The sequence below is a fragment of the Rhopalosiphum padi genome, chromosome 4 (assembly GCF_020882245.1).
Source record: "Rhopalosiphum padi isolate XX-2018 chromosome 4, ASM2088224v1, whole genome shotgun sequence".
NCBI classification, from domain to species: domain Eukaryota; kingdom Metazoa; phylum Arthropoda; class Insecta; order Hemiptera; family Aphididae; genus Rhopalosiphum; species Rhopalosiphum padi.
The window spans coordinates 42317066-42343122 of record NC_083600.1 but is presented as its reverse complement, the minus strand read 5'-3'; the positions used below and the strand labels follow the sequence as shown (position 1 = coordinate 42343122).

General features: G+C 26.4%; 1 protein-coding gene across 5 annotated transcripts in view; it reads left to right on the top strand.

Annotated features, from left to right (window-relative positions):
• LOC132930812 (alpha-1,3-mannosyl-glycoprotein 4-beta-N-acetylglucosaminyltransferase B) overlaps positions 1–24586 on the top strand; it is a 48179-nt gene extending 23593 nt beyond the window's left edge. For all 5 annotated transcript variants that reach the window (XM_060996882.1, XM_060996884.1, XM_060996883.1 and 2 more), the window contains 7 exons: positions 20522–20854; positions 21908–22041; positions 22125–22171; positions 22248–22558; positions 22628–22758; positions 23041–23148; positions 23243–24586. In XM_060996882.1, coding sequence (XP_060852865.1) covers positions 20522–20854; positions 21908–22041; positions 22125–22171; positions 22248–22558; positions 22628–22758; positions 23041–23148; positions 23243–23302 — 1124 coding nt within the window. In that variant the 3' untranslated portion in view covers positions 23303–24586. The remainder of the gene's footprint in view (positions 1–20521; positions 20855–21907; positions 22042–22124; positions 22172–22247; positions 22559–22627; positions 22759–23040; positions 23149–23242) is intronic.
• Positions 24587–26057: the final 1471 nt, after the last annotated feature.

The window sequence follows — 26057 nt, the reverse complement described above, 5'->3', positions numbered from 1 at the left end:
TTAATATTTCTTTACATTTTAGTTAATTTTATTTTTTGAGATCGCATAAACGGTTGGAATGTAACGTTAAAAACAATGTAAAATTATTAATTTACAGCGGACATATAGAGTAAATATTGTATAAGTTATGTAAATACCCTCCAGTATGGGTATATTTGAAAATTTCATATTTTAACGTATGATTATTCATTGGAACTTGTGAGTATTTAAATTTTTCATTTAAAACTGTATAGAATCTTAAAATTAATTTTTTTTTTGAAAATCATAACATATCAATATCCTTAATTTTGAGTTTTAGCGGTATTATTGTGGGTGTACTAGTGTATTACATAATATTATAATACACTATAATATAGAGTAAATCAAATTTACTCCCTATAAACGAATGATTTGTGAAAATGTGATAACTTTTCGTAATCATCGTTGTTCGTATAACGCGAAATTCAAGAGCTTGTAGTACATAATATAATATTTAGAAATATGTATAAAAAAAGCGTAAAAAATACTTTTATTATGTTTTAAAAAAAAAGCACTGGTCCTTGCTTTTGTTCACGATGAATTTAATCACGATTGGACCGCTGCCGTTATTTACCGTAATTATATTATATAATATATATATATTATAGTGCGCTTATTGATTAAACTTCTTTTACATTTTTGATTTGACAATTATTGAAAAGCATGGTTTTACTACCTTGGAAGTTCGATATTTAAACTGATTTTCGTTAACCTGCATTTAATTCGATTAATTTTATCCCTGTTATTTTCTGTTCAGGAGCTTTTTGTACAAATTTCATAAATCATTTTATATTTTTTGTCGAAATAAATAAAAAATAGTTTTAAAGGTGTTTTATTGAAATATTTAACGTATATACTCACCTATGATGTATATTTATTTATTATGTTTGTTTGCTGACTTGTATTTTAATAATTGATTGAAAATGAAGTTTATGTTTGTTGAAAAAATAATCATTATAATTATGTTAAAGTATTTCGCTTATATAAGTTCAGTATCAAATTAAAGTAAATTATACAAAGAGGAAAGAGATCTTGTTTTAATAATTTATTTTAATTTTTATATTTTCTGATAATTCTTTTATGAAATAATTATTTTAGAACTGTTTAAACAAAGATTCAACTGATTTTATAATCACGCGTGTTTTTTTATAGCTATTTTATATGTATTTGAAAATCTCAGCACATTTTTTCTTCAAGTAGACGGAGTCTTTCAAAGGTTACATTTGATGTTAAGTATGTCCTATTAATATAAAAAAATGTAACACATCCTTAAAAGTTCAATAATAAAGACAAAATTATATTTATGGTTATAAATGCATAATATTTATGGGTATATATGGTGTATTTAAGGGTTTAATTATATGTTACAAAATTAAATCAATAATATTATGTGTCGATTATAATGTTATATTGTTTGTAAGACCGATAGAAATTTTACCTGCGAAAATAATATAAAAAATCTATTTTATAAGTTTTTGAACCACATAAATATTTTTATTTTTCAATGCATTATTATTTGTTTTAATGTAAATATAAAATCTGTAATTTCGTGTGTAAATACTGTACTAAATCGAATTAAAATACGTATCCTCTTTGCGGTATACTAAAAACTGTAATCTTCACAACGTGCAATGAATAATATCTGTTTTTAATTAATTTTTAAAACACAGTGGATATATTCGTTACACATTTGTACGGAATTAAATTTTCAGCACCTAAATTCATGGTTACATAAATAAAACTAGTGCCCAATTGGTTGAACACATTTTGGACTTGGTTCAAAATAAATTAATTTTAGTTGAATGGAATTCAATATATCTTAAGTCGACTTAACGGATTGCTAGTTTGGTGATGGTTTTCGTCCAATTTGAATTTAATTGAGTTGCCCAATGGATAGGAAAACTAGTTTCCGTTCTAGAGATGTGACTATGCGTCTTTCTGACAAGTTGGTTTAGTAAATTTGTCTGGAAATGGGATATAAAAGTATAACTACGTAATCAGTTAAAGATTGTTAATGTTTAATCAAAATTAAATATAAAATTTCACGAGCGTAAAAGAGAAGATAATTTTGTAATTTTTTCGAACTGTTTTTATTTTAAACACAAACAAACTTTGTAGTACCTAATTAATAAAATTAATGTTGAACTCAAGTACAATGTGTTGTTATTATAAAAATATGTACAATAATAATGTATGCTTTATAGGTACTTTAAAACAACAATTTTGTGATTTCTCTATTAATTTCCAATTTATTTTACGTCAGATTGGATTAAAGTTATTTATGGATAGATATAATGTATACGCGTACAGTTGCAATGTTTTAAATTAATTTTACTAATTACTTTACTGTTTACGAATCTCTCACTTCTAAAATATATAAATTATTATATGTATAATATCAAACGTAACTTTTTTTGTGATGCTTATATATTCAACGAAACCATAAATCAACTGTATGACAGCAATGATTAGTAGTATGTATACATTTTTTTCCCTATTTTCATAACTATCTTGCTATTAATTAATATTCAATTAAAAAATCACTATCACAAGTGAACAAATATTTCCGGCAGCTCGTTGATGAGTAGCGTAATTTGATTGACAAATTTTGGAACAAAATTGTCATTTGTCGATATACTTTAATACCTATACTTTATATTTGTAGATCAGGTAATAATATTCCAGTAATATTTCTTATAGCAAGTGGATATTGTGTTTTTATTTTTTATTGTGTCCTATGCTATCATAATTATTTATATATTATGTTTTATGGACACTAAAAATAACTGCATGAATAGACAGTCCTAACCTTCAATAGAAATAATCTAGTTTACGTCGAGTTGAGGTTGTGACAATAAGTCCCTGTTCTTTTTTTTTTATTCAGGTTTTACATATCATTATGTAAATATTTTTTTTTACCATATTCAAAAATAAAATTCAATATATTATTATTAGTTCGATGAAATTCGGTTACGGATACGTTTTTATGTGATTCGTTTAATATAAATATATTTTAAAAAATCTTACAACATCAAAGTAAATATTGTGGTTTAAAATGCAATGTGACTAAAAATCTAAAAACGAAAAAACAAAAAAACAAAAAAAACATACAAAAAAAATTAAACTTAAAAAAATAATAATAGTAATAAAAAAAAATCAAACAACAACGTTTTACGAATTTGAGTAGAAATCTACTTTTATTGAAGATTTATTTACTATCTGCTAATATACTTTTAAGTAAACTTCTTGATGATATATTTCATGATTTTTCTAAAAAGTTATTTGGAAAATGGAATTCCATCACATTCTACGTTAAGGCAATGATATTATTTTAACGACGACAATATGATACATTATACGAGTACCTATATAGTATATACACGGCGAAAAAAAAAGAAGAAAAAAATCAGAAATATAAAATAAAAATATATTATACAGAGACTACAACCATCGATAGGATTTTGTTGCGTATGTTTAATTAAGCATTTTAGAAGTATATCGACCATCTAGGCAAACATGTTCAGAAGAAATAGAGAAAACAAACTAATCAACAATAAGCATAAACGCGTTTGATAATTCCACACAATTGAACGCGATCAAGTGATCACTGCTTTCCGTACGTGATAACGTCGGCTAAAGTACAAAGACCCAGCTATATTCTCAAATGGCTCATAATGTTTCATATCACGTGTGCTGCAAATAATTTTTAGAACTATAACCCGAGAGCTCTTATAATAACTATTGAAGTAATATAAAATTATGATACATATCTAAAATTATCATGTCTAAAATAACATGATTTAAAATTGTACCATTATTTTGAGTGTACAGCAAAATTCAACCATTATAATATTATCTGGTATTCAATTTAGTAGTAACCACATAATAATTTCCTCATTAGCAAAATCATTATGTTTTATTTTAATCAGTCTTCATCATATTTGTTCAGCTTATTTTGTTATTTTTTTTTAGTTATTTCGAGATATACTGTGTACACTGTAAATATAATATAATTTGCATTAAATAATAATTCGACACGCATAAATGGAAATACGATGTAAGTATCCAAATATGGCGTGGTAAAAAAAAATTAAGATTATAAAATAAAACAAGTAATTACTTGAATAAATTGTTGATAAATTCAATTCAATGAAAAAACTATTCGAGTTTTTAAAGCTCTGCTGGTTTAATGATTGTTAACTGCGAAATAAATAGTTCATATTTTATACATCTAGATTTTAGTCACAGTAATAATCACGATTTATAGACTGTATTTCTGTATCATAATAGTAAGTTGTGAAGTCATCTACATTTGACAGTTAATGTAAATAACTTATTATAAAGTTCTGTATTACGTATAATCTTTGACATGCAGTGTGTAGAAGACTAGATTCGTATTTTCTTTCGTTGACAAAGTTACTTTACCTATTACAGTGATGAATAATGATTCAAATAGTGAATTTACTTTACTATTCATTTCATAAAAATTGTATTGAAACTAAATTACTTGTACTTAACGATAAAAATAACAATTTACGGTTATTTATTTTATTTCTTAACAATCGTAATAATTCATCAACAAATTTAATTAAACATTTTGTGTTTGTATAATTAAAAAAAAATATTCAAAAACATTCTGGAAAATAATTGACAGCTACATATAGGTAGTATATAGAATGCAACGATACATATTAAAATCTAAAAATAAACTATTCCCTATTTATAATCATATAGTGTCTATATTATTGAAAATTCAGAACATTTTAATGTAATTATTTAATTTTATCATTTATTTTTATTAGTATTCAAAAAATAATATTTTATTGTTTTACTGTAATTAGTAAAATACATAGTACATCTATATTTCCATAATTAAATAACTTTTCTATGCAAATCTCAATTCTTAGAAGTATTAATTAAAATAATTAACGAAAATAAAGATCGTGAGGTAATATAATTTCTTTTTACCTAGTTATGTTATATAATTATCATTTATATGAATGAACGTTAATAATTAATAACTAGTTTACTTAATAACTTCAATTCACGTGATCTATTCTTCGGAAACTTTTTATGTATTTCGAAACAGTAAATAATGTTCTAATTAATTAACTTTTCTTATCAATTAAAACTAAATAATAATGTGACTAGCTAAAATTAAACATGTACCTACTCAGCGTAATTAAATTATACCCATTATATACACGGTTTTTCTATGACATTTTTAGTGTCATTTTTTTATTTGATTGCTTTAATTTAATTTTTTTTAATTTGCAATACTGCAAGCAAACCAAAATGACAACGTATTAAAATGTTATAGAAATTAAATATCCAAAGTTATTTCCATAAAATTTCCTTAAACAATCGTCATCGCCAACTTAATATATCTTTTCTTCGAAAACTTTTCTCTAGTTATATTGACTCTCCATCCCTCGTCGCAATTATTAAAATACAAAGGTACCAATTCGAAACATCCGTAATAATTATTGTTTTCTTATACCACTGTGCTCAACCAATTACTTGAGAAACGAACCTCTCTCCGGGATGATGACAATCGCCAATAAAGATCTGTCATTCCTTTTCTAAGTTATTTTGTTTAATATGTAATATATTTCATTTAAATTTTTGTTATGCACTCATACTACGCCTTTGTGTATATTGGGCTCTTGCCCGTAATTATTATAAAAATAAATAACATGGAAACAATCATAACGAAATTACGTAACGCATTACCACGGAATAGATTAACTGGTTAAACCATTGGGTTGTCATAACTATGGTGTTCGGTGGACGTTTAGGTAGTGAAGTCCGGGGACTCTTGTCTATCGGAATAAAAATAACAGCGTGACGAGAGTAAAGAGGATAAACCATCGAGATTTTGAGACGTCAAACGGAAACTCATATCCCGTTTTCATGAACCGCTGTAATAATATATGCTATTAAGCAGGCGATAAGAAAATGGATATCGTCCAGGAAAACGTCTAACGTGTCATCGCGTAAGGTTAGGTTCCGGGAAAACAGCCAGGAACAGTATCATCCTGTGTAAGGCTGCATAAACCGTGACTCTAACACCTCCATCACAATAATGTGGTCTGCTGGTAAACAACCCTATGACGTTTGACGTTTGTCGTGATGACAGTCTGCCCACGCCATATCACGAAATGTATTTAACAAAATAATTTCGCGATGGGTATCGATTTATCAAAATAATATACAAATAAGCCATTTTACGTGCAATGACAATACTTAATATTTAACGAGCATTTGGCTGTAGGTTGTCATGACCCCGCGAGTGTATAGACGTTGGGTCAAATAATGGTCACACGATAATGATATTATGGTAATTTGTGTGATACATAGCGTTCTAGTGCAATAATTGCGTAAACGTGTAAAAATAAATATTGTCAATAAATTGTATGACTCTATTTTCTGTCATCCGAAGTTTCACATCCCAGAGCTGATAATTCTTGCCATCCCTAAAGGGGGATCTATCGATTCCGCCAGTATCGGCTCTGCTAGTACTGGTAGTCTAAACACAACCCATCGATTCTGCCACCTACCAATTTATACCTAATACCTAATATTATAATTAAATTAATAATCAATATAATAAATACAATACAATATATATATAATATATACAAAATAAGAAACATTCAATTTGATAACAATTTTTATCATATATATTGTATTATTTTTATATACATAGTTAAAAGTTGTAAAATATTATTTCTTATAATGTAATGGTACCAAACTAACATAGCTTTTGCATTACAATTTTTTATTAATATATTTCCACTTATAGTTTGTTTTAAAAAATTTTTCATTTTGATAAATAACTAAGTTATTTTTTCGTTGACCAGCTACAATTTAAAATTCATTATTCTGAAGTATAATGATACGAGGAAAAATCAAGACTAACCAGATAAGTGTAGGACAACTACGCTTCTAAACGTTAGATCATCATCAATTAGTGAATAGGTTAAGTTCTAATAATACTATTATAACCATAAATTAAAATTTATAAAACGATAATTTTTGTTCGGAAAAATTATATTTTTTCCCTGGCGGAATCGATAGGTTGTTTTTAGACTAACTGTACTCGAGGATTCAATACTGGCGGAATCGATATGTCTTATCCCCTAGTATAAAAAGGTCTGGCGGAATCGATGAAGCCCCTCCCCTCTATAGATAGGTTCTATAAAGGTAAATATTATAGTCAAAAGAAATTTTCAAATTGAAGGATTAAAATTCGACTATATTTTGTCATTTGTTAGTTTTCCTCAATAATTAAAACAGATTATGCAACTAATTTTATTAAAGTTTCTACTTTTGACCTCCAGAGTGTCAACTTTATCACAATTTGCTATCCATGGTTATAGTCAATGTTAAAGACTGAAGCGTTTTATCTGCTTGAAAAACTGTCATCATTAATCATTGTTGAATCAATAGAATAAATTTGATTTTATTAAATAGTTTATTTTGCTTGGTATAATTAAAAATAAAAATAAATAAAAGCTACAATTATTATATTACATTTAATGTCTTTTGTCAAATTCAATTTTAAATTTAATATGTTCTTCAATAATATAATGATTTTCACTAATACGAATAGTGGCCAATTACATGGGGTAGGGACGGTAGGGTAGAACAAAAGTTTCGTATATTATATCTATTATTCTCTCTATACTCATATATATATATATGTAAATATATATGTAATATGTATATATATATCTGTATATATTATCCCTTTTATAGGTCAGAATTATCATTAAGACATAACTACACGTTGCGGGTCTACTGAGGTCTGGTCGGTATTTCGGCAGTTTTTTAAATATCATAGAAAACATATCGTACCTACGTATATATATATATATATTTAACATACAATTGGTATATATTTTTAAAGACGACCACGATGAAGTTCATGACAGATCTGGCAATAAATTAGTAGGGTAAGGTATTTAGGTCCAGTTTAATATATATATACATAGATTAATAATACAGTTCCGATATCGTTTCGCGACGTTTATATTGACTAGTTTTAGTCCTCGTCGATACGAAATGAGACGCACCAAAAATGAAATGCGCTCTGGTTAGCGATAACATTTAGAGGTTCGAGATAGATGCGACTCGTAACGTCTACTGTCTACAGCTAATAAACTCAATGAAAATGTTTATGTTACAAATTACCGACGACACGTATACCACTCTATTACAATATGTCCCATAGCACGAGGTGAATGTATATGCTATAGATTATGGGAAAGGAATAAGAGCATAGTAATAATACATTTGAAACGTAGTACGTAGAATGTTATTGGTCTCCGAGGACTTTTGCGGGATATAACAAATCGTTTATCGACCGGGCCGCATCAGTGTTTGGAAAAAATCAAGTCGCGTACCTATACAGTATACACCACGTGAATTATCTAGAATTCTAGACACTATATACTATTATGCTGGAAATAAACGCGGAAGACAAATGTTTTGGAAACACGATTTCTAATGGATTAGCAAGAATATTGAATTGAAATACATCTGAGCAGAATTAGGGTCGTACTTATATTATATTATATTGAATTACAAAATAAATACCAGGTGGCAGATGGCAGGTACGTTGAATAATGAATATAATATATATAGTAACCGCAAAGAATAATAATGAAAGTATAGCTGTCTTTGTTGTTGTCGAAAACAAGTTAGACTTGAAATATAGTTGTTTCAACTACAAGGGACAGTTGAGATGAAAATAAAATATACCCACTTAAGACATTACGCTGTACAGTGTATACACATTATTAAAAAAAAAAAAAAAAAAACAAATAACGCCTAAAAATGTAAAATATGTATCGACAAATTACGTGCGATGAAATATTCGGGAATAATATATCTTCGGTTATTATGACGAGAAAACTACCACTTTAATTAAACGTTTCTTTCTCTTAATAATATTGGTTAGTTGTTCCTTATCATAAACATTACATAATATCATAAAAAATTACTTTTACGAAACATTTTTTTTAAATATAACTTTGGGAACCGAGTAATACAAAAAGTTTTTTTTTCATTTTGATCTTGGTTTATAAAATTAAAGATTTGGCTGAAATTGATTATTTTTGCTACTGATCTGAAGCTAATTAATTTCATTTAAAATAAACTTTATTATTTTATATAATACAGGAAAAAAACTACAGTGAACTTAAACATCCATAAATCAAAATACAAAAAAAAAACATTACAACAATTTTATTATAAAAGGCGCGTTTTAAAAATGAGATATGATTAAAATTGTCAAATTCCTTTGTTTTTAGACTCAACCAATGAGAGCTTTTTAATCATTTGTTCATTCTGCGTGTATAACAAAAAAACTTTCACTATATGATTTGAATACTTTCATTTTCTCAAATTGTATAATTTCATAATAGTAACAAACTGCCAAGTATTTTTTTGTTCATTAAGTATATAATTATGTTATTAATTTTTTTTTTTTTTTTTTGTTAAATTTATGCTAAAATTATAAATTATATTATTAAATATTATAATTTATTTGTTTGATGTATTTTTTAAGGTTTTTTTTATTTTAATTCGTTTTTTTCAAAAGATTTTATATTTTTGTTCCTTTTATAGTCCTTTTGTAGTTCATTAATAGTATTTATATTATAATATTATAAAACGTATAGGAACATCTTCATCGGTCTTGAATAATTGTATTTTTATATAGTTTATTCGCAACTTTATAAGTACATTTTTATTTGTAGAGGAATTTGAATTATATATACTATATAAAAGTTATTGGAATCATTCTGAAAATATTTTGATTTTTTTATGCCAGTGTTATACTTCGATTCGATGATTAACATCATTGTCAAGCTTTGAAAATGTTTTATCTCAATATGTGATATTGAAATTTATTTGGTCTTTTAGACATTTTATTATTTGAAATGTAGAGTATAGAGTTATAAGTTTGAAAATTTAATCAAATGTTATGTTAGTTGTATAAATCATAATTACAATTCTTATCCTTAAATTAAACTATTAAAAAAAATGATACATTTACAGATGATTTATTACGGTGAAATAAAATTGATTGTTACAAGCAATAAATGTAATAACAAAATAGTGCAAATTGTATTAAAATGATAATTTTTTTAATTGTACTTGTATATAAGTACACTGCAAATGTTATTTGGCAATTGGCACTACTATAGATCCAAAATATTGGTATCAGGTTGTAGTCCTATATGGCTACAAATACATTTAGCTGGAAGAAGAGTACAGAAAAATTCCCTAGGCGTACCCATTCTTTTGTATCCTTTATGATATATTTATTTTTTTTGAAATTGTAACTTTTGAATTGTTAAGTATAATTTCAGATCAAATTGTTAAATACTTTGGAACTTTTTAACATTTAAGAAATATTTTGTGGCCAATACAAACATCTCTTGTCAAATTAGAATCAGTAGTCCCCCATTTTACTGTGAATACCTAATTGTTAATCAGATTATTTTTGATAAGATTAACGTTTCTAAATACAAATTGTATCGATTAGTTTCTGAATTATTAAATAATTTAAACTTAATCTCTAATTATGATTTCACTTAAATTATAAACACAATATAATTTATTACTATAAATTATACTTAGACAATCGTTACAAATGATAAAATTACAATAAAATAAAATAAGTAGTATAATAATTTTAAAATTATCACAGCTCGCGCGTTTATATTCTAAAACTATTATATGTATTTGACTGTTGCAGATTAAAAATATTAGAAAGTATTTGTTTGAATTTCGATTTTCATACGTAGTAAACATTTTTTAAAAAATCACCTTAGTAATTTTCAAGTAAAATAAGGTACTAATTTTATAAAAAAAAGAAGTTTATATAATTTAAATTGCATTAAAAAAGTGTGATCCTTAGATATATTTAAAAAATTTAATAAATTCATCGTTGAAGGAAACAATAAAGCTTACTTGTTGAATCATCCTGTATAATCCTGGATTATTCCCAATTTACCCTTAGGTCTTTTAATATAGTATCTATAATAAAGTCAAAGCCTCAAATGCAGGTCGGTTATGCTACATAATATTAGTTATTATAGTTATTACTTATAAAGTTATATAACTGCTTATTAGTGTATAACTTTGACTTTAGAGGCTTTAGAATAACTTCAAACTTGTGTATTTAAACGGGATATAATAAATTTAAAATACATTTCGTACAATCCAATACAAATTCGATTTGAAAAAAAATATTTATAGTGCCAAGTCCTTCACTCTAAATTCACCAAGTCGTGCTAATGCAAGACCCTGTGGTATTTATAATTTATTAGTAGGTATAACACTATGTACTTTTTATTATAGTTACATTCATTATTAATGCCTTGATTGATAATTAATTATAAATCACAGTTTTGTTAGTATTGTTTTAGCAAAACAAAAACAAAAAAAAACCATAAAAGTTTTTAATCTAGATTGATTAAAATGGATATTATTTTTATTTTATTTTCGTCAAGGATAAAAATATAACGGGTACAGGGTAGAGACGACGGTTGACGCATATAATTTAATAATATATCCATATATATATATATATAAATTATATACGTTTCGCAGTTTTATGTAGTAATATAATATATAATATACGTAATAATAAAATGTAAATTAAATATCCGTGAGCATTATTTATTCGACATAATAATATACAATCCCCATTGATTAACACTTTTTTTTAATGTGCGCTTAATTTTTTTTTTTTTTTTTGTACGTACGCAACATAATATTATTGTTCATAATATAACTATTTACTTAACAGTTTCAGAACGTTTGACAACTGCAAAATATGATATTCAAATATTTTAAAGAAATACAATATAGCAACGTCATTTATATTTTTTATTCATTACTACTGTTATTATTAAAGTAGGTGCCTACCTACCATATTCGCGTATGTATATATATATATATATTTATACATTATACATATTATACGTATGATACACACATGTATAATTTTATTTTATTTTTTTAAATTATTTAAAAAACTGTTAGAGATAAATACAGTAGATGGAGAATTTTTTTATTTACTTTATAAATTAATATTGTATTCTAAAAACAATATTATTAAGTGGAGCTTGATTTATCCGAAAACGGGTTAAGATGGTCGTGTTTAGTTTACTTAAAAAACTACAATCGATTATATGTATTGATAATTTTTTCTCGAAAACTATGAAGGAACAAATATGACCTTTCTCGAGTACAACTTACGATAAATTTCCAATATTTATAGTAGGTATTGGGTACTAAATAGTGCTACTTAAAATTTTCAGCTTAATTTCTGTTTCAAATAACATGTAAAAAAATATATTTTACAACATTTTAATGGCTTCATTGTCTACAACGACAACTGAAATTAAAAATAATACATACATTTTGTTATAAATACTTAAAATTCACATTTTTATATAATTTATTTTTGATGGTCACGCGAAAATGAAATTTCGGCTGACAACTAGACCATTAACCATACATTGGTGGTATGCATACACTTTTTTTTAATTATTAGGGATATTAAAATGCTGACCTTACACAGTTAAAACTTTTAAATAAAAAAATATACATTTATACAACAATAAGAATGGAATTTTTGTATAATATACATATTAATAATAGTTTTATTTATAAAGTAGGTATATTTGGCTTAAGTATTTTGATTTGCTAAAGAATTTGATGGTATTGTTTCCATTGTCTGGATTTGGTCCCAATTTTTGTGTTATATGCACTTTTAACTTAAAAGTTTAAAGTATAGATTAAAACGTCAAGATAAAAATAATCAGTTCCATTTTATAGTGAATTTAGTCTAGTTTCGGAGTAGACGGTGAACATTTATGTTTAAATGAAAAAAAAAATGTTTAGAGTAGCTTTTTCCATTCTGCTTCTCAGAATGTAACATTTTTTTTTTATCATATTTAACTGCCAGTTAAATAAACTTTTCATTATACCTTGTATTTTACTGATGGTATTATTGTTGTATTATAACTTTTTTAATACTATCCATTTGGTGCGGACGGTTACCCATTTTCTCACAAGGTGGCATTATTATTATTTATAAAAAATTAAAACTTCTGTGTCACGAAATATGACTTAAAAACTCCGCCGTTCTATAAATGTATTGTTATTTATAATTTCTTTATTTTGCTTTCTAATGACTGTTATGGCTTATAAATTATAATATTATTAATATATCGAGTCCCAGTTCGATAAGGTATCTATTGTTGATAAATAAATCCATATCGCTCCGCAAACTTACGATAACGCGTCTCGTGGTTGTAGGTGACCCTTTAAAAAAATTTAAGTTCGTCAACGAGTCAAGGTTTTTCGTGAAATTTATAATAAAAGCAACCAATAAAAGTATGATAATCTTCGTAAATCATCATTTCATTAAAAAAAAAAATTAAGTTGATGAATATACCTCTCATCAAATGTTTTTTAATTCGTATATATAATCTATATGTGTCATACAGGTCTGATTAAAACTTTCAACCGTGCTTTTCACAGAAAAAAGTTTTCTTATAAAGTTAAAACTAATAATTTAGGGCTTTCAAGTTTTTAGCTCGGTACACCTATTATATGTATATACCTACGCAGATATTCTTAAGAATAATAAATAAAAACCTTAAGTGGATTCGTAAAATTAATTTAATTAATTTAATATGGCTTAGGTATAATATAAATATATATTATATTATAATATATACACTATTGAATATTATTAAATAATTTAAATAAAATGGTTAAAAAATGAATTATTATGAAAATATTTTAACGTTATCGTTGTTTTCGTACAGTGATGTATTGTATGTTTCATAAACCGTTTGTATATAGAGCTTACACATATAATATGCCATTATATTGATTACATTTTTATTCTTAATATCATACAAAATGTTTCGAATATTTGGGATTGAAAATATTTAATACATTTTTATATTATTATTTTTATAACACGTAAAAAAAATATATCAAACTCCAGAAACTTTGTCATTTGACATTCAACATCACAGGTTTTTAATAATATAAAATGTATAATATATATTGCACAAATCCTAAAAATTTAGTGTTATATCCTACAGAATATGTTGTATAAAACACATACATTTTATAATAAAATATATAAACGTTACAAGTTTTCTGGTGGAATTTAATATTGTTGGGTGTTATGCACAAATATAATGTACAAATACCGATGTCTCGTAATTTAAGATACTAAAAGGCTAAAGCTACAGACGAATCGTAAACTGAACCTAAACATATCCGAAAATGTCGACACCTCTCTTGAACCGAACGTGCGATGAACAAAGGAACATTCATACAATTTACGTATAAAAATCGCCAACTTATTCAACAAAATCTAATACAATATATTCATATAGGTAGGTACTCGTGTATAACAATTTACCATATACGTAATATCGCAGTAATAGTTTTTATTTGTTCTCAAAATTTCGTACTCTTTCCTTCACAATTACATCATGAATTACAGGTGGTGAGTGGTGAAAGTGGTAACTTTATGAGCGTGTTTTTCCACATTAGAATTTATACATAATTCTAACACCGCCAGTTGTATACGCGTTATAAAACTACGTTTTTGCCGTTTAATTGATGTATATATATATATAAACAACTGTATTAATATAAAAATAGCGGACTGCTCACCCCGTGAGTTGCCTTATGACACGTGCAGTTTACTACAATTGTACATAGCTTATAGGGTTTAAAATGTATATGGATATAAATAAAATAAAAATAGTTATTTGAAATCCAGAGAAAAATATTTAAAGCCACTGCGTCTACTATAATTATTCAATTAAGCCGCGATAGTATAAATCGCACTGCATTTTCATTAATAATAATATTCTTATACGTTATCCAATTATAGTGCACGGTTGGTTAAATAAACGTTTCAATTATTGTTTTAAACGATACGCACCGCATTATTGCTCGAGGCATTTAATTAGCCTTTAAGTAAAATACTTCCAGCATTTAGGAACAATCGTGCGCTATTCTTAAATAGTTAAGTCTCGAAAGTAGTATAATAATATTATCACTATTAATAGTATTATACTCTCCGTATAATTATTATTAAATTGCAGTGCAGGTGCAGTATAGTTCATAGACCTAGATTCGGATGAATATAGCTGGAAAATATGCGCAAAGACATATCGCATATTGTACGATATCTGCGCTAAACGACTGGGAGTTTATCGCCGTCGTAATTGTTGTTGTTGTCTTAGTACAATTTGTAAACAATGACGGAACATATTTCATAAAAAGCAATTCTTAGTGCAGAGACATTTTTTATTACTCTCGTTTATTACAAGAATAAAGTAGGTATATAATTTATCAAGCCATATATTATTTTATGTGTACACTATCTTTTATAAACTCATAAAAACGTTTGTGTCCAACTATATTTTTTAAAAGATTGAGCTTAGGATTCTTAATATAGCTTAGGAACGCTAGGTTTTTAACTTTTTAAACTAAACATTATTCAGAATTTAGAACGAAATAAACATTTTCTTATTTCTTATTTAAGAATATTATATTATAGTGTTTTAATAATGTCAGTATATTTATGCATATATATATATATATATATTATACAAGAATTCAGTTTCATTGTAAACGATGGAAAAATTGATCAATGGTTTAAATCTTAAATTAAGTAAATGTATTTTTATATTATACTTTGAGATTTGAATTTTAAATGACAAATTGTTTCAAATAAAATTAATGTTATGATTTTTTTGTTTATTATTATCGTAGCCAATAATCGTTTAACTTTTGTCGTACTAATTTAAAACATTTAATTTTAGTCGACATAATGCTTATTGAGTATTGACTATTTACTATTTAGTATAATATTATTATCTATTTGTGAAACATTTCATTGTAAGATTTAAATAATGTTTGTTAATAAGTTAATGAGACAAGTATAACAAATATATCATAGTACTATCACACTAAATGCTCTACATTTTCGTATAAATATAATATGGGGAAATAAGTCCGTAACAATAATCACTGTAATGCATATAACATATTATTAATGTATATACACAATAAAAGTTATATTTATTGAAATAAATATTTTTTCAAAAAATAAAAAGGACAAAGATAATAATATGAATTTTAAATTTTAAAATGTGTTTGTTCGTTCCATTATAATATGCAAAGCTATTCAATAATTCTTGAAAGACTTAATAATTGCAAATCGTTATTTTATTTTTATTCAATTTAATGCTGAAAATATGATTTCTCCATCAGAAAACTGCAAACTATTCATCATGATTTTTTTTATACATATGTAAGTATAATCGGTTATAGATACGTATATGTAAGACAAAATATACTGTTACTGAATAGTAATAATACATTATGTATGAAATAATGTACTCTACAAACAATTATTCATGATTTTTCGATTTTATTTCTTAAATTCGTTTTTTAAAAGTATTAGCAATACTTATAATTAACAAAATAAACAATATTATTTCTTAGACAATATTAATCCAATATTGTATGAACATTAGTCACTAATCTGATCAACATAAACACCCACATTTTCATTATCCTAGTCAATTTTTTGGTTGTAATTACAAACACTAATTACACTATAAAATTAAGCAAAATCAATGGAAATTATTACATTTCGCTGTTTATAATATAGCTAATTAAAATGTTATAATACATTATTAAACTAAAATACTGATTCAATATTACACATTTAAATGAATACATTTAGAACACGAACCAATAGTTTTCATTAGTTTATTACAGTTGTAGTTTATATGCACTCGTTATAAAACGTGCCATGTGCTCTATTCGGCTTGTCTAAAATTTAAATAATTGCAATTAAAAAAAAACTTCTAGCTAATTTCTCCTTAAAAAATACTTTAATTAGAAATATTCTGTAGACAAATGATTTTCAAGGAGATGTAAGCGTACTAATATTTTTATGTGAACTATTATTTTTTAACTGTATTCTCTCCCTAACCCACATGGAATGGAAAATTTGCATTCAACAGAACCAACCTTGTGTTTTTAGTTTTAGTATAAAAGTTAACAATCTTAAATTCAAGATAATTATCTGTACTCGAACGTTGGATTTTTTTCGATATTTAAATCTTTATATACGATATGAGTAAGTAAAATATTACGAGAATATTATGAAAATGTCAATGTACAAACATATAAAATGGTCTTAACTTTGAGTTTGATAATTTGTCTCAAATAATCAAGCTAAAAATTCGAGGTCAGTTCTGATTACATAAACAGAACGCTAACATCCTTTTTTAAGTTAAAGTAAGTTTCTATTATACCTATCAATATACATTACGATTTTTAAATATAAATAGGTTGGGTTTGGATAAAAAGGCGTTATAAACATTGATTAGACTCAATGTCAACAGTCGATCTACTGAAGTACTGATAGTCCAAATTAATAAGAAATAAAATAACACTGATAATTTGATATAATTATATTATACGGTATATCTTATCTGTGTATAATGGTTAAATAAATAACGCGCTTATGATCGCATACAAACATAGAGTAGTTGTTAAGTAGTTGTTGTTTGGCACAGTTGTTTATTCGAAATAATAAAACATATTTTCGGCAATACTAATGTATATATAAAAGTAATATTCAATCGGATTTGTTTCTATTATTATGCGAAAATAATATGATTAGTGCTCATTGTTTGCTCATCGGGTAAACTGAATTTGAACGCTTCAGAATTCTCAAACTAAATCAATATAATAAAATAATTCTGAATTTTAAAATATTATGTAAAGTTGGGCTGTATTTAGAGATTATATGCAGAGCTTTTCACATTAATTATTTATTTGTATCTCGGGTTCCTGGTGCTGGATGTTTAATCATCACAATAAGAAATTTAAACTAATGATTGGATGCTCATAAATACGTTATTATTCGGATTAATATGGGTTTATGAGGGTGTTAAGTATAATTCGGGAAAAACGTAATTTGAACATTATGGATGTGCCAAATGTTTTTGACTATAATGGGTATTCCATAAATTATTACCGATGGTCAACATATGATAATATATGATATTACTGAATTAAACTGAATTAAACGATGCATAATGCATCAACGTTAAAATGAGATATTGACGAGAAATATTCAATGCTTAATATCAATTGATTGTAAGATTAGTTTTAAATAACTAATGACTAATGACAAAAGTAAATACATAATTATATATTAACAAATTAAATATTTTGTAAAATAATAAAAAAATCGGTTTAACTAGAATGATTTATTCTGGTTTCGGTTAATTGAAAAATAAACATGATTGCAGGATTTTTTAGTTTTTAGGGGTTTAAGGATTCATGCGAATTCGGGAGCAAGCTCCTGGAAATCTGTGTATTTTATTCATGGAAATAAATTAATTTTAAATTAATTTATGCTGACAAAAATATGATTTATATGAAATTGTCACGAATGAGAAAAATAATATCATATTTACTCTTTTACGACGGTATGTTTTTTTTGAAAATATTTGTAATATGTGTAATACATTATTTTTACCTACATATTTTTCGTGATGAACCAAATTTCAAAGTATCTTCCGTTTGACGTCATAATAAAAATTAAGTGCAAAATCCCTTCAAGTATAAATTTTAATACTGCTGCAGTATATAGGACATAAGTAGTATATAATATTAATTCCAACTTGATCGACGCTTTTAGAAGAGCCTCTCGAGTAAAATAACATATTCATTAATATTCTATCTTTATAGTAAGTCTTATAACAAGTTACAATACAAAATAATCATACTTTTTTATCAGTTTACCCGGAAAGTACAAAATAAATTTGAAGTGTGTTTTGGCTTAAACTTAATATACATAAAGTTTAATATATTATGTACATTTGTACACAGAGTATCAAACCATGTTTGCCACCGTCAACATTTTTTTTCTCATTAATATTTTCAAAAATGTTTTTGGATAACGATTTTTCTGCAGTGTTAAGAGAGCTATCGCCAATTATATCATTATAAAAAAAAATGTTCTTTGATTTTCATTTTCAATATCGTCACTGGTAGAAAAATACATTTAATTAGTATACTTTTTGAATGACAAAGTTAAAAATTCTCAGGAAAACAAAAAAATGAATAGCCGTGCTATAGATATTTGAAATTGATTTGAAAACTCTTTTTTTTAGTTATTTATGGACATTTTACATTTTTAATATTTTCCAAAAATATTAATAACGACTTTTTTTCTATATTAAAAAGCTTGAATTGTATTATAAGGTTCCCCGTATTTTTTATTTGAACCATGAAGATTAGATCTCTAATCTTCATGATTTGAACCATATAATTAAAAAGTATATAACCACAATTTTCTCTATATAGTATAGACATTTTAAGATCAAATTTAGACGAAATTATAAATTTAAACGAAGTACAACGGTCAACGATTTCAGTTTTCTTATAAATAACAATTTTCAAAATATTTAGATTAATTTTATATTATTGCATATTTATACTACAAACCTATTTACAGCATTCTACTTAACGTTACGTCAAAAATTGCAAAAAATATAATAAATAATAAATATTATATTCAAACGTTTTCGGCAAGAGTGTACCTACTAATTAAACTGTATTACTAATAGTAAATTAAATTATTAGAATACTAATTTAATTAGTTTATCATAAAATATAGTTATTTATAGACGAACGATCTTCAATCAAAAATGTAAACAATGGTTTATCGTAGACTTGAAATTTAACACATACACGTCACCGTGACTTACTCAATGACGAAAAACACCAGACAGCAACTGTAATATAGTGTTTACCTAAATTCCTTCTTTTTTAAAACACAAACGAAATTATTAATCAGGTATCACGTACTTAATACACATAATTATTTTTCCAACGAGATCGTAAATTAAATCAAAGAAAAAATAAACGAACGATTTCTATTAAATTAAGGTATGACAGTTTTTAGATTAAAACAAGAACAGTAAATTACATATATTATATAATGAGTTTTAATTGCTATGTTTCTGAAGCAATGAGTTATATTATTTTAAATATTTCGATGCAATGGAAATTAAATCTTTAAATATTTAAAATTATAACATTGTATATTCATAATATATTGTATGCTCATCAATAAAATACACAAATCTATAGAATCATAAATTTGAATTTGGCTCCTCGTCGTGATACGTTTACGGTTTACGGTATGATATATAAATTAAAATCACAAAATATACCTATATACATAATTGCGTTAAGGTGCGAGCCATGGAGATAGGTAACGGTTTAGAATATATTTTGAGCACTTACACACTATAACTATATTAAAATAATATATAGTTTATGTTTTTTGTTTTTTTTTTTTATTCAACTGCGTCATTGATTTAATCGTTCTGTGTATACAATTTTACAGATACCAGAGATTTATACGACCACAGTTCGGTGACGTATAAGATGGCGGAAATGGAAATGCGTGTAGATCACTTGACCAGATTGTACGAACTGAAAGACAAAGACGTTCAAGAACTAATCAAGCATTTCAGCTCGGTACTCAAAACGATCGTCAAGTCATTGAACGTTTCCGTTTCCGAAGATATAGAATCCTTAATGATTGCTTACAACAAGTCCGTGGAAATGGTCAGGTCGCCGATGGCACATTTCGACGTGTACACATTCTTACCCCATCTGCGGTCCCACGAGAATTATTTGAGGCCGTTGATATTACATTCCGGAGGCAGAAATGCAGGTTATTTACTCGTTTAATTTTACACGGGGGACCAATGCGAACGGTGTACAGTACAGATAAACAATATTAGTTACAAAGGGTATACCTACGTTAGTGAAAATAAATAAGATATAGGTCAAGAATGAAGGCCATCACAGACCACAGTACGAAATAAGGAATTTTATAAAACACCTTAGCAATGTTGTAGTTGCATATTTATATAGGTACTGCAGTTATAATACCTACTTACATATAATTTTTTGTTATTATTAATTTCTTCATTAACGATATTGCCATCTAAACTATGTTAGTAGTTGTTAATTGTAAAAGATAAATAATATCACACAATTTCGTTAGCAATAGTCAACAATACACGTTTAATACTTTTTATTTTGAATTTTCATCGTTAAAATTACAACGCCAATTATTTATAATTGGTATACATAACTTGGTAATAGTTATAACTTTGAAATTGTAGCAGTAGTTAAAAACTTAAAACATATAATTCTTACGTCTTTTTTCGTAAAACCAATATATTGTAATATAAATATTAAGCCATATATTTGTTTACATAAGCACTTTATTCGTAAACAAACATGTCACGATAGTATCGATGTTTTATGCAATGAACTGTATGAATGTATACATATTATATTTTTCGAGCGTAAAATAACAGAGTATCCAACAAATAAAACGAATGTATATATCAATTTTTTTTATTTTTGTAAAGAATGAAACTTATTAAGTTTAATATTTAAACCTGCAATATCGAAAAAAAATCTTTTTTGCCCGCCATACCTACTCTGCGAACTCGAATCAATTAAATCACCTCCAATGTAGGTTAGTTTAGGACATAAAAAAGAAAATAAGATTAATTTATGTACATAATATATTTTTACTGTCGTTTCCCCTTTAAATGGTAAACAACCTAATCGATTACATTATTCATCGGCTATTTTATTAACTATACATTTCTGTTTCAAATTAATGAGTGAGGTTGCCAATAATTCAAAACAACCAAAAACCCTAATCAAGGTTTATGTTTTAAATTTATATGTGTGTTTTTTTTTTTAGTGTCTATGGTGTTTGGAGTTCCTACTGTTCGTCGCCAACAACAGACTTACTTGATACAGACGTTGATTAACATCGTAAGCAACATGAATCAAACTGAACAGAAGGATTCGTTAATAGTAGTGATGATTGGCGAAGTAATGTGCACTTGTGATTATTCAGTATCGAATATATTATCAATCGATTAATATTTGTATCGGACGTGTTTAAACTGTTACAGATCGATCAGCAATACACGCAACAAGTAACTGCGGAAATCAAAAATCGGTAATTATTTCCACTATACACTATCCGGATTACAAAAATAAAACATTTGTTATTGTTGAATATTATACGATTTCAGGTTACCGGAAGCAGTGAACTCGGGTCTCGTGGACATAATCGCTCCGTCCCCGGAATACTATCCAGATTTCAGCAAACTTCGCATTACGCTCGGTGACTCCGAAGACCGGGTCCGATGGAGGAGCAAACAAAATTTAGATTATGTTTTCTTAATGATGTACTGCCAACCGAAAGGATCATTTTATGTCCAACTCGAAGACGACGTAGTCGCAAAGCCGCAGTTCCACACTATTATGAAAAAAACGGCTTTGCAGAGGATAGCCGACGGACAAGAGTGGTTCATATTAGATTTCTGTCGACTTGGTTTTATCGGTAAAATCTATCGCAGTGATAAAGCAACGTCACTGTAGTATTATTACAATGTATAACGTTTTAATTTAGGCAAAATGATGAGATGTTCTGATTTGCCATGGCTGATTCAATTCATCGTGATGTTTTATAACGATAAACCAGGAGATTGGCTTCTAGACGGAATGATGGAGACAAAAGCTTGCAATCTTGAAAAAGATCTCGTGAGTGAATTGTTCTTAATGGTGGCCATGTATTTTAAGAGTTTAAAAAAGTCACGTTTAATCACATTTTCAAATTGAACTCGATTTGGAATAAATAGTTTATTAAGTATCGTATAATAATATGATTCATACTTTTAAATGCTGCCAATTATTTTTTCGACAAAATTTAAAAACTCGGAATTATTGAAGCGTATAAAACACAATTATTATGAAACATAATATCATTATTAATGGTGTACGAGATATGTTTTGTTAATCATTAATAAATATTGTTCTTATTAGAGAGATTGTCGAAAACGAAAAGACGAAATATGGGTAACATTTAGACCGTCTCTTTTTCAACATATCGGAACCCGGTCATCGTTGAATGGAAAAATTCAACTGTTGAAGGTAATTTTATAATTTATGTATCGAAATACTACAAGTTGAATAATGTTACACGATAAGTAAAGTACTAAGAAAATAAATATGTTTTGCTTCACAGGATAGCCTTTTCAAGAAAAGCGTCAACGTAAAACGCATAAATAAAATCAGAGGAAAATGACCTATGGCAAGGTACAGGTTACCTGTAGCGAAAATCAAAAAAAGATCTCATCAAACGATGATGATATAATTAGAATAACAATGAATCGTCTGTGATTGCTCGAGTGAAATAATTTATTAATAATATGTAAGCACACCTATTATTTTGTATGAAAGTTCAAATTTAAACGTTGTCCATATGACCGTATAATAATAATTTAACTCAATATATTTCTACCTATATATGTATAGAAATAATATAATTACTGGCTACTTTAAATTATTGAAAAGCATAATTATTATTATTGAGACATGTTGTCATTCGTGCGAGGTTTACATTTGCGTATTGCATTTATTTCCACTACATTTACGCCAAAAATAAACAATGACACATGACATCTGAGACAAAAACATTTTTCAACAATATAAAATGTGTACAAGTATACAACATTTGTAGGATAACAGATTATAACAAAAAAATACACGATTATTCAGGGTTAATTTAAGGGACCTAATTATTTTAGTGTTTAATATTTACATTAAATGCGTATACTATAGCCGATATATTATTATTATGTTTATAGAAATAATTAAATGTGTCACTTTTAAAATTGTATTGTACTTGATTAAAATATGTGCCCAAGTGATAACTATATTTTGTAGAATATGATCTCTAGATGATTCAAAAGAAAAATTAAAACTACCAAGTATACGTTAAATTATTAAATATTTACTTATCGAAATTTTGTTCATACATATAATAAATTGATAAACTTTTAAGTTTATTATATTTTTCTATAGGTTTAGTTGAATTTTAAATTCTTAGATCATCATAATGTAAATAATTTGTACGTAATAGTATTATCATAATGTATATAGTATATTATAATCTTAGATGTGATAACGCGTTTTCAATGAATATCATAATAAATGTTAGCTACAAAACATAAAATAATAAAAATAAAAATCAGAGGACTTTCGGTAGAAAAGAGATATAGGTAGTTCATACCTATTACCTATACGTCATACTGACTCGGAAACAACATAAACAATACTATTTAAAATTTGATTTTATTAAAATATTAAATACTTGTATTAACTTACTGACGGTAGTACTTGCAATAGTGATAAATTTAGTTATATTTAATATGAGTATAATATATTGAGTGTATACTGTACAACATAATATGATACGTACCTAAGTATTTATAAGCTAATGTTACTAAATATATATTACTGTTTTGTAAAAAAAAAAAGTTGTTAATTTCATGATAACCGCAAATAAACAAGTATAAACCTAAACATATTTTCAGAAATGTATTATAATTACCTCAAATTACCTATCCTATACATTAGTATAATAGTATTCAAGTTTAAGGCTCGTAAATGTGATTAATTTATAGAGTTGAGTGCGCATAATGTTTCGTGGTTTAACTTTGATGTATTATTATTATTTATAATAAACCTAGAAATATTTCGTCGCCTGTGTTCGAGTTTCACGCGAAAATATTAAAAGCACTTTCGAGAATTATTTGTACTATACATTGAAAGTTAAAACGCATTAATCGGTTGTTTATTTTAGTTTATAAATTATGGATATAATATTATGTGTAGGTAGAACATTATGTAAAAGCGAATTCAAATTGAGTTAAGCAAAATGAATTATTTAAATCGATTAATAATAACTTACATTTTAGATTCTGAGCGGAATGCGGTTGAATGTATTAGTTTTATAATGAAAAGTGTGGTTTTATTATTTTTGGGGCGCAATCTTTAACCTCCAGTGAGGTTTCTGGTAACGAATTGGATCTAGTTTGTACTTTTAAGAATAATTTCCCAGTTCAATACAAGGTAATCGTGATTAACAAAAAAAAAAAACCCGAGAATATTTACGCAATACCGATGAATTTTACATATTATAGATATTTGTGTGCATTGCGAGAGCTTTGATTTTATATTTGGGTGAAGTATATGTAACCAGCTGTTGAGAATTCGCGCGCGCGCGCGTGTGTGTGTGTGTGTGTGTGTGTGTGTGTGTGTTTTTCGCGCGATGACTGGGAGGGGGGTGCAAGCCAGTCTTTTATTGAGCGTAATGTCAATATTTATTTGACTTCCGAAGAGGTTTGGATTGGGTATTTCTTGAAATTGGATAAATTTAGGGTCGGCTATTTTGAATGTGTATAGCTACATACGACGTATAGATTTTCCAGAGATTAATTTTGATTTTTGATTTGGATGAACAACTGTCGATTAATTTATTTATTTTGGGCAGAATAGTTGTTTCTATTCTAGGTGATTTCCAACGAAACGAATTTTAGTCTCATCACGCACACTTATACGCAATAAGTGGCTACAGTGCTATTTATTTGTGTACATAGAAATGACGTATCCCAATATAGTTGTTATTATCATCATCATTCATCATTATTTGTTTTCAATCAAGGTCAGTATTTTAATACAAAGATCTAAAAACTAATAACATATTGTGTTCTGTTTAATTATAAGTCAAATTTTTAAATTATAAATTATAATGCATTATTTATATAAAGATATCATTGCCAAATATTATAATATGGAATATTATTATTTATTAATATATAATAAGTTAGAGGAAAGTCGATCAAACCGTTTGACGTCGTTAAATCGCATTGCTTTATTGCATTATTTATTTCAACAAATTGGTTGGTTTATTGCTGACGTTACGAGCGTATTCTGCGTTTTATATTGCCGAACAGGACGAACCGTACAAAATACACGATAAATATTGAGTTCGAACT